Below are 11,395 nucleotides of genomic sequence, written 5' to 3' on the forward strand. Positions count from 1 at the left end.
GCCAAGCCCTATGTTACTACCAACAATGGATTGAATTTTTAACTGAGTTAAGTTAAAGAAATGTCTAGTGAAATATCTGTGGATAGATATATAACATTGCTTTTTTCAGCTGTCAATATGTTAAGATTTAATAAGTGATGCAGTGACATTTATTGATGTTTTATTCTGTTTCTGGTATTGTATGACGGAAAGATAACAGAAATCAGATTCTCCCGAAATATCCAAATGATGGATTTGGATAAGAAATAAAACAGTGCGGGTTAAGTATTTAACCACAATTTTAGTGATTCAATTATACCAACATCTAAGTGCTGACATCAATAAAAGTGTGAGCCATAGCATAGCTGTGCTGCAAGGCGGCATGTTTACTATGGATGCTGTGATGGAGAGGTTATGACACTGCAAGCAGAGCTGGTCTTCATGTTATTAGAGGAAATCAGAGCAGCAAGTGATTATGTGGCATAGGATAACCTTTGAGCTAAGAAACTCAACCTGTTGAGAGGCTGTAGTACTGTAAGAATGATCTACATCAATACCAAATAATTCTGGGACTATTATGTGGATGAATATCAGGTGAATAAGGGAAGTTACTACATGAGCTTTGATCTATGAGATGGTTTCTTTGTACCTAGCTATGGTGACCATTAAGATCCAGAGGCCCAGGAACACACTCAGTGAAGAGTTCCTGCTCTGTTATTTCTGTCCTATGTTATCAGTACAATTGAATTCCTACAAATTTACTGAGTCTGGGCCAATCCCTATAAAGATTCTTTTTTTTTTTTTTTGGGGGGGGGAGCTTTTTGAGACAGGGTCTCCCTGTAGTACCAGGTGTCCTGGAACTCACTATGTAGACCAGGCTGGCCTTGAACTCACAGAGATCCACCTGCTTCTGCCTCCTGAGTGCTAGATTAAAGGTGTGTGCTACCATGCCCGGCATGATTCTCATTTTTGAACAATGGGGGTAAGATAACATATTTAGGAGGATTATTGAGTATTATAATGACTAAAATATAAATGATTGCAATAAATAATGTTAGTGATGTGGTGATAAGGCCCAGAATTTTTTATTAGATATTGTTTGCTATTCTTATTGCTGATGTATTACTGTTTTGTTATTGTTATTCATAGTATAGTTATGGAGAGTGGCATTATCTTAAGGTGATAAGTGAGTATTGTGGAATATTCATTGTACTTTGATTGATGTATATATTTAACTTCCCTGATGATCTCCTGTTTACCTTTTATAAAGGTCAAGAACTATGTGGATAGCCTATTATATAGATATTGATGACTGGACAATGCAGATGAAATATCAGAAAAAATTCATGAGAAAATTTATTTCAACTTTGGAAGCTTTTTTTGAATGGAAAAATCATGAAGTTGCTTTTCTTGGAGACTGTTTTCTATTTGGATGTGTTCCAAGAAAAATAAGAATGACTACCATTTGCTCAGGGAATGGAAACAGTGAGATGTCTAAGACAGTCATGAGAAAATGTAAGTGAGTAAAAATTAACCTGTGGAACTCCCTCTACCTACTTTCTTAATAGTGTCCTCAGTATGATCTCATTTTCCAGACATGAGTGACTGGGGATGATTTAATAGCCTTGATAGATCTCTGTAATAGCCCTGATAGATCTCTCTTGTAAGCTCAGGGGAATGACCTTGTTTATATTCAAAGCTCTCCCTGGAACACTAAAAAAGAGTTCTAGAGTAGCTCTGTACATAAAGGTCCTCATGGTGTGATGGAAATGGTTTGGCCAGGTGAACCTCCAACTGCTTAGGCATCTTCATCTAGCTAGGGGTCTTCTCAACAGTCAGGTAGGTGTGAGCACAAAGCAGGGAAATACAGCTGACCGTGGGCACAAGATGTTAGGTTAGCATTCTCCTGTTTTGTGTGGTCACTTAGCTTTCACTTATCTTTGATTCCCCAATGCAAGCAGCCTGTATTGTGTGTCTTGTTCTGTTTCTCACTCGTATCAGCTTTTCAGGGAAGATGAAAAATCTGTGAAGGTCTTTAATCTAGTGGTGTAAGAGGGCGGTGGTGATGGTCTTCTAGAGTGAACGCATTGCCTTTGAAGGGATGGCATTCCCAGTCCTGGGATTAGTGGAGGCAGAAGATAAGTATGCTTATTTATGTGTTGATCAGGATCCTTAAATTTTTTTCCTCTGGAAACTAGAATGATTAGAGTTTGGAAATCTCCCTCCTTAAGGTGGAATTTTGTGGTTTGTCATCAAGTGAAGGTAGTTACAATTAATCTGTCCTGGAGTTTTATTTTATTCTTATTTCTTTAGTTTTTTCTGCCCAGCACATACCCTGAAATAATGAAGTGTACATTTTCCCTTCTATTTCTACCCCTAGTCTTATCCTACCAGCTATGAACGCCCTGGACTCTTTAGAAACCTAAGAGTTCTTTACTGCGCTACAGCAAATAGAAGTTTGTCTTTTGTTTATTTGCTGCTATTCACATACCATAAAAATTCCCAACTGCTTCCTCAACCTAGGATGTACAACGTGGCTGCAAAGCTAGTAGGAGCCCAAGGTGCAGAGTCATAACACTTACACAATCTGCTCTTTTTTTCCAGAAATGAGGCAGTATATAGAGTAGACGGTCAGGGCCAGATGAAACTGCAGTAGAGAGCTTGGGGTCCAAGAGCCCAGTCTTCAAAGGATAGATTGAACCCCATCTGAATTCTAGATATTGGATAATATGAATAGATGACAAGACTTGGAGATCCACACAAAAAAGGGTGTGCACCAAGAGCTGAAATTTCACTTTGCCTTTTCTAATTACATCTGTGATTCCCATCATATTTAGTTGGAATTCTTTTTAATCACTATTTTTATTTTATGTGTATGAGTATATTGCCTAAATGTAAGTGCACCTGTGTTGTGCAATGCCCATGGAGGTCAGAAGAGGGCATTGGAGCCACTGGAACTGGAGTTAAGATGGTGGTTAGCTACCACGTAGATGTTGAGTTTCAAACTCAGATCCTCTGCAAGAATAACCAGTGCTCTTAACGACTGAGCTATCTCTCTAATCCCTTAGTTAGAATTTTTAACAAGGTTGTGCAATTCCTTTTCTCTTAGTCTCATTTTTTTCCCTCTTTGAAAGGTGATTGATTAAAGAAATGTTAGTTTCATTATGTGGGCTTAAGAACTTTGTTAATAAAATGTGACACACATAAACTGTAATCTCTACTATTCTTTGAAATTCTATTTGCTCTGTTTTCTCCTCTCCCTATTCACTTTACTTTTTATTCATTCTTTTATGTACTCATGGATTAAATTTTCTCATTCCCAAACCCTTTATTACAACTATTTCATGAACAACAATTTTCTTTTTTTTAAAACCCACTAAGGCAAATAAATCTGAAATAAATTTATTGAAGAGACAGAAATATATGTTGCTAATGTATCAAGTATCTGAACATGTATTCAACAGTATTTCCTAAGCACAATGGAAAGAAATGACTACAGCTTAGAAATAAGTAAAATATCTTAGCTGGGAATCCTAATTAGAAATCTTTAGAGAGAGAGTCTTGGGAGATTTAAAACACAGCAATAAACAGCTCTAATATATTTTTATCCATCATGTCAAAGAACCAGCCAGGAATGGATGTAAAACCTCAGGATGAGATACTTAATAATTTCAGAGCAGAGGGTAAATTCTTGTTAAATTATAAAGGAGGCCAGTTAGATAGAATTCTTGTGATAGATTCCCTATGTATTTCAATTTTCACTGCATTAAAAACAACTCTGGTCAAAAACCTCCAAACGAAACAACAAAATCAAGAGGCAAAAGAGACAAACAAAAAATTCAGTATCAATACTGACTACCTATGCCTATTCCAAGTAATCATAATAAAAGCCACATTATTGTCTTATCCTGACACTGATCCTATGAGTAAATGCTGTCACTGCCCACAGATTGCTCACACAAGGACTATACATGGGGACCTGGGATCTGAAAACATGATGCACATTGCTTCCTGTAAACTCAATTAGTTGATAAAGGAGATCAACCCCAATCAATTGATAAAGGAAACTGATGAATGTTTTAAGGTTGAGAGGTTTTCAAAAGTGTGTTCTACCTTCTGGCTGAGTCATACCAAGATTCTCTCAAGGGGGTCTTTGTAGAAAACAGAGCTCTAGTAATATAAGTGTAGCTTACACATCTCCATTAAGGTGTCCAAACCTATCTCTCAGTCAGGGTGTGTGACAAAATCAATGTGCCTTAGAAGTAGGAAATTGCAACGTGATCTGGATACTAGGAAGATCACTCAATGAGCCCTGACATCTTCTATTTTGAATAGCATAGGCTACTATGCAAAGGAAATTTGCTGTTGCATCTACAAACGTAGTTTATTCTCCCTTCCACTACTATGTTAGCAATTTAAAATGACAAATGATTTCATTTTGGTTGACTGAAGCGACTCTCTGCAGTGTCTGGATTGAGACTTATTCTGAGGTTACATCCAGACTCTACAGGGTACAGAAAGTTTGTGCTCAAAGTAGAATCATGCAAATAAGAACTGGGAATTTTCATGTGTCCAGAGACAAGGATCCTTGCCTTCCTGAGAACTCTGGGCCCAAGGAGTGTGATTCACAGGAGTGGCTTCCATTGTGGCAAATCAAAAATTCCCCATTTTATACCGACGTTAGAATTGTGTCGGCTGTGATTTATCCCTAGCCAGCTGTTTCACTGCCATTGTCCTGGGCATTACTCACATAGAAACTGTACATGGAGAGCGTGGATTTGAATATGAGATGTGTGCTGCATTGCTTCTTAGTAAACTGGATCCCAATCAATTCATAAAGAAAGCTGGTGAATGTTTTAGGGTAAAGCAGTCTTCAAAGAGCATTCTGTTCGTCCTCAGCTTCTGACTAACTCTGATATAAGATACTCATTAGGAAGGAGAAAGAAAAGATAGGAAAGAGGAAAGAGGGTTTTTTTGGTTTTTTTGTTTTGTTTTGCTTTCACCTTTTAGGTTTGTTCCTACAGTGTGAGCATTAACCTAAATGCAGCTGAATTATACTTGGGCTGGTCATTTTACCCAAATCTTCTTCAAAAGGAAATACCTTAGTCATTTCAGGCATTCCATATATACAATCATGGGAATTAAAAATGGCTGTATTTCAGGAGATCAGATTCTAACACCCGGATGAACCCTCTCACTGTAATTTTAGGAAGCCACTGATCAGGATCCTGCTGATTCCTCCCCATGCCTACATCACAGGGCTTCATGGCAGATCATAATCATTCGTCCTTCCAGCACCCATACTTTGTCTTAACTGGGATTCCAGGGCTTGAGCAGAAGTATTACTTGATGGCATTCCCCCTGGGTGCCATATACGCCATTGCCCTCTTTGGCAATGGTATCATCATCTCCACCATCAGGTCTGAATCATCCCTGCATATCCCCATGTACTACTTTCTGTGTATGCTAGCATTTGCAGACATGGGACTCGCCCTTTGCACTCTGCCCTCTATGCTAGGCATATTCTGGTTCAGCTATAAGTTCATTGCATTTGATGCCTGCCTCGTCCAGATGTACTTCATCCACACCTTCTCAGCCATTGAGTCAGGCGTGCTGGTAGCAATGGCCTTTGATCGGGTTGTGGCGATCTGGAGTCCCCTCAGATACGGCACCATTCTAACCAGTGCTGTGGTCTGCAAAGTAGGGATAGCCATCTTGTCAAGAGCAGTCTGCGTGGTCTTCCCTGTGCCTTTCCTCATCAAGAGGCTTCCCTTCTACCGCTCCAACATCCTCTCCCACTCCTTCTGCCTCCATCAAGATGTCATGCGTCTCGCCTGTGCCAGCACCCGGGTCAACAGTCTCTATGGCCTCATCGCTGTCATCTTCACTAAGGGTTCTGACTCCCTCTCCATCCTCTTCTCCTATGTGTTCATCCTCCGAACAGTGATGGCTATTGCCTCTGGGGAGGGCCGGCTGAAGGCCCTCAACACCTGTGTTTCACACACCTGTGCTGTGCTCATCTTTTATGTGCCACTGATTGGCGTGTCAATCATTCATCGCTTTGGAAAGCACCTGTCACCACTGACTCATGCCCTCATGGCCAATGCCTACCTCCTTGTCCCCCCTGTGCTAAACCCCATAGTTTATACTGTGAAGACCAAGGAAATACGAAAGAAGATTATCCAGATATTTGTTCGAACCAAAATCACTGCAGAGGGTTAGAATGCACCAATTTGAGAAAGATATTATTCTGTAAAATATCAATTATGACTATGTGAAATAAAAGTATATTTATTTTTTTAAAAGTTTTCTGTTTGTTTTATATTGGGCAAAGGCAGTTTCCAGCTCAGAAAAAATACTTCATTTTTCTGTGCCAAATTACCTTTTGCCTAGTATAGAGAGTACATGGGATGAGCTTCTCTGCCAACTTGTATTTAAGACTTGACATATGAATACTGAAGGCCAGGGATGGTATTAATTCTTTAAAAAATAACTTCATGATACATAATAAGCCAAGGGTTTATGCCTTTTAAACTGTGGTTAGTTAAATTAATTTTATTTAACAGTCTAATTTAGGAGATTTCCTTATGAGTTGCCTCCATGAATTTAATAGAGAAACAAGCTATATTAATTAAATGATAAGAAAAAAACTACAGAAATACACTCTAAAATTAATTTCAAATAACAAGTAGTCAAATTTCAGAATTGAGAATGTAAATGTACATCAGTGTACAGGAACCAATTCTGTTGCACATCTTGGGATCAAAAGATTGAGGGTGATATTCACCTGTACCACCTGAGATACAAATGACACTGAACATCATTTTCATTTTCCTTAGGTATGATTTTTAGTTTTGGCATCTAGAACAATTATAAATTAAATTTGACATAATTTTATTAAGCAACCATTAATAAAGTTATTTGAAGTACTGTGTTAAAGAATTTTTTGAGAACACTGAGTGTGAGGGAATATAAAAACTTGCATTTGTAGAATACTAGGTAAAACAGAGAGCTAGATCTTTTCACAGGGTATCTCATCTGATTATCTTGATAGCATTTTTCAAGGAGAGAGCTAGGTGTTATTTCTAGATGAGAACATCACGGCACAAAGCAAAAAGATTTGTTGGCCAAGTCTTGGCCATGCAGACTTCCCAGAGACTGTTGTGCATCATGGGAGACAGAGATGATGGCTTATGCAGAGAGATGATGAAGACGTGCACAGGAGGGGTTCCATGAATTACTATGGGTTTTATTTGAGGACTAGCTAGGTATGAAAAAGATAAAGAACAAGAGTGAAGATACTGTTATGCACTCTGCTATGTGTATCTACTTACATGCTCAGGTGTCTTTTTATGAAGCTTTTATCATTTGATTGTTAACATTTAGCACAATATGGTCTTTGAAAGTTCAGGAATTGTTTCTCAAATCAGTAGTATCTAATTGTTTTAAAGATTAATTCTACACAATTTTGTGTATAGAAGAGTATTTCAAATTAATTTGTGTTTTCTATTAAAATTGCCCTTTCATATAAGAAAGTGTTCCTGAATTAATTTTATCTCAAAGATAAACTTCATGGAGTTGGAGAGATGGCTCAGTGGTTAAGTGCACTGGTCCTCTTGAAGAGGACCTAGATTTGGTTCCCAGCACCCACATGGTGGCCAACAACAGTCAGCAATGCCCTCTTCTGACCACCATGGGCATCGCACAACCTGGGTGCACTCACATACATGCAGGCAATACATGCATACACACAAAATAAAAAATAATTTAAAAAATGATAAACCTCATTATTCATAATTCCATAATAAAAAAGCATGTAGCAATTATATATAGTATATATATCAAAGTAATATAAATATTACTTTTATATATTTTTAAATATTTATTTATTATTTTTATTTTGTGTGTATGTGTGTATTGCCTGTATGTAAGTAAGTGCACCCATGTCATGCAATGCCCACAGAGGACAGAAGAGGCTGTCGGATCCCCTGGGACTGGAGTTACGAACAGTCGTTAACTGCCATGTGGGTGCTGGGATTCGAACGTGAGTCTTCTGCAAGAACAGCCAGTGTTCTTAACTGCTGAGCCATCTCTCCAGCCCCAACAATTTATATTTTAAGCCACATGTGATAGCATACACCTATAATCCTAGCACTCGGGAGGCCAAAAAGACAAAATTATGAATTTGAGGCCAGGCTACCATATATAGACTTTGTCTTACAAACAACCAACCAAACGAACTAATTTACTAGCTAACTTAAACTGAAATGTCACTTCAATTTTCTGCAGTTTAAAGGGAGACTGGAGCTCAAGCATGTGGAGCTAAATGTTTGCCAGCACTCTTAACAGCATCCTCTGAAGGAGGGTTTGCATCTCTAGAGCTCTTCCTGCTGTTAATGAGCAAATGCCATGGTTTAGGGAGTTCCAGGCCAGCAGGGGCTAAAAAAAGAGCTAAACACACAGTAAATCACAGTTTAATTTCAATGAATAAAAGAAAGATTTTCACTATATAGAGAGAAATGCTTAAGCTGATTTATATCATGTATAGATTTATTAAGTGCAGGCATATATTAATATAGTTTACATAAAGTATAGATATCACTCCTTTATATATATAATTTTATGTATTTGTGAAATGAATTGAATTTAAATTTTTGGAGAGGGGAGGGAAACAGAAATGGAGAGGTAAGAAAGGAGAGAAAGAGGTGAGAGAGAGTAGAGAGAGAAAGAGAGAGAGAGAGAGAGAGAGAAACACAGAGTATCCCTGTCATGTATGAGAGTTTATAAGGAGACATTTGACGTTGTAATTAGAAAGAGACCTGAGCTGTGGAAACAGTAGCAGTGGGGGCAAAGTCAGAATACAGGGGTGAGAGAAGCGATTGTGTGGCGAGGACACAAGTGTGTGCTGGTGCTTGGTTTCCTCACAGCCTCAACACAGAATGGGACCCTTCAGCTGATTGTTGCTATTTTCACAGTTAGAACCTCATATTCCTTGAGTAACCAGCTTCTATTCTCATTATAAATGCAATATAGTCATGGCATATGGTTATTAGACTGATACTTTTTTTTTTTAATCTTTTTGAAACAGGGTCTCCCTGTAGCCCCAGCTGTCCTGGAACTCGCAGAGATCTGCCTGCCTCTGCTTCCCAATTGCTGGGACTAAAGGCATGTGCCACCGTGCCCGGCCTTAGACTGATACTTTTTTTAAAAGGAACACCTCCCTGGTTATAATTATATTTTATATTTATCCATTCAAAATTATAGGTAGCTACTACTGAAATAATATACTTCATATCTATTATGAGAGCAACAGAAAAATGGCATTTTTCCTCCTCATTTTTTACTAGTTCTTTGAGAATTTCACATAATGTATTTTGATCATGTTCCTCTTCCCTCCTTCAACTCCTCCCAGGTTCAAACCCCCTCCTTGTCCACCCAACTTTCTTTGTGTTTCTCTCTCTCTCTCTCTCTCTCTCTCTCTCGGTTTCTCCCTCCCCTCAACCCATTAAATCCATCTTGTGCTGTCTATAAACTCTTGGGTGTGTGGGTATCCACTGGAGCATAATTGACCTACCAGGGGTCACACCCTTAAAGAATACTCTCTGTCTCTGTCTCTGTCTCTGTCTCTGTCTCTCTCTCCAGCAGCTATCAGTTCCAAAAGCTCCTCAGTTGAAGATGGGACCTCCTAACATTTTTAAAGGGTGAAATAAACAAATACAAACACGTTCTATTTTTACTCATAGACCATTGGATTATAATAATTTCTCTTCATTGTTTGTTCTCCACGTAGATGACTATCAATATTGTGCCCTTGACTAATGTAAAACTATGCTTCATAATCTCCAACCATGTACAATAATATTCTACACAGACCAAGAAATAGATGATTTCTGTTGAAATCATAAACTCAATCTTTCAGGCTTATTCATTTTTCCTTCCTTTTGTGATTTTTTTATAATGTAAATTTTTACTTTTTTGATATTTATACATAAGTACTGAATTTACTTCATTTCCACTCCCATCTCCCCTTCAACTCCTGTCACACCCTCTTACTCCCTCTCAATTTTGTGCGAACTCCAGTTCCTCTTGCTTGTATAGCTGACTCTGCCTAGTTCATCTTGGTAAACAGACCCTCCTCCTTAAGTTTTCAGTAATATTTATTATTCTGCTGTTTCTCACACACCTGTATCGGGGGTCCTTTCTTCTCTTTGGAATCTGCTTGTATGTCATGGAAATTCTTAGATGTGAGCCAAATCTCGGTTCACAGATTTCAGGATAAGTAGCTCAACATTTGAATCTAGCTATACCATTGAGAAATAATATGACCTTGCCAGGTACTAATATGAATCTTATTTTCCTCCTGTATAAAATGTTTATGACACCTGTGTTCAAAGGCTGTGGGGAGAATTCAATGAGATAACATGTAAAAGATCTAATTTTATTAGTTATCACTGACAGATTATATATGACACTCTAATGTAATATTACTTGTAATCATCAATGCATTTCTTTACTGAGAAATAGAAATTGAGCAGAAAATGAAAGTATGTGTTTATAGCTCCAGGCTCTAGTATAATTACTAGACTTTTTAGTGTTAAATACATATTTATTGGATAAATAATCCTGTATCAATTGTCTGATGTTTAAAATAATCATTAAATCATATATTAGCATACAGAAAAAAGCATATTATACTTGACAGATTCATCTGCTCATGTGCACTGCATTGTTTTTTTAAAATTTTATTTATTATTTTTATTTTATGTGTATGCATGTATTGCCTGCATATTAGGTAAGTGCACCCGTGTCGTGCAATGCCTGTGAGGACAGAAAAGACTGTCTGATCCCCTGGAACTGGAGTTACATCCCCTGGAACTGGGGTTAAGAACAGTTGTTAGCTGCCATGTGGCTGTTGGGATTCAAACCCAGGTCTTCTGCAAGAACAGTCAGTGTTCTTATCTGCTGAGCTATCTCTCTAGCCTATTACTTCTTTTTAACTATGCATGGAAGCAGGGCATGGTGCCCCACACCCTTTGTCTCAGCACTCATGAGGCAGAGGCAGGCCGATCTCTGTGAGTTCAAGGCCAGGTTGGTCTACAGAGCAAGTTCCAGGCCAGCTGGGGCTACAGAAGAGACCCTGTCTCAAAAAGACCAAATAAAATATAAAATAATAAATGAAATGAAATAATAAAATAATAAAATAAATAAAATATCCATGGAACGTTTATGTAAGCAGTCACATTCTGCGTAACCTTCAGACTGGAGATTAAACTCAGTTGGCAGAGTGCTAGCCTAGCATGCATGGATGAGCCTTATAAACTGGGTATGATGGCACACTCCTGTAATCCCAGCATCCTAGAGATGAAGGCAGGAGAATCTGAAGTTCAAAGTCATCAATTTCAAAACAAAACACACA

At 38.1% G+C, this 11,395-nt stretch overlaps 1 protein-coding gene across 1 annotated transcript; it reads left to right on the top strand.

The window, feature by feature from the left end:
- Nucleotides 1–5,244: 5,244 nt before the first annotated feature.
- On the top strand, nt 5,245–6,201 carry LOC103750846 (olfactory receptor 51H1-like). The gene has a single exon (XM_008854129.1). It carries the CDS (start codon nt 5,245–5,247, stop codon nt 6,199–6,201), a length of 957 nt encoding a protein of 318 aa, XP_008852351.1.
- The last annotated feature ends 5,194 nt before the right edge of the window (nt 6,202–11,395 follow it).

The sequence above is a fragment of the Nannospalax galili genome, unplaced genomic scaffold (genome assembly GCF_000622305.1).
Source record: "Nannospalax galili isolate Female #2095 unplaced genomic scaffold, S.galili_v1.0 scaffold1387, whole genome shotgun sequence".
Lineage (NCBI taxonomy): Eukaryota > Metazoa > Chordata > Mammalia > Rodentia > Spalacidae > Nannospalax > Nannospalax galili.

Excerpts from the sequence above, each read along its gene's own strand:
- LOC103750846 (XM_008854129.1), top strand. The coding sequence starts at position 5,245 with ATGGCAGATCATAATCATTCGTCCTTCCAGCACCCATACTTTGTCTTA.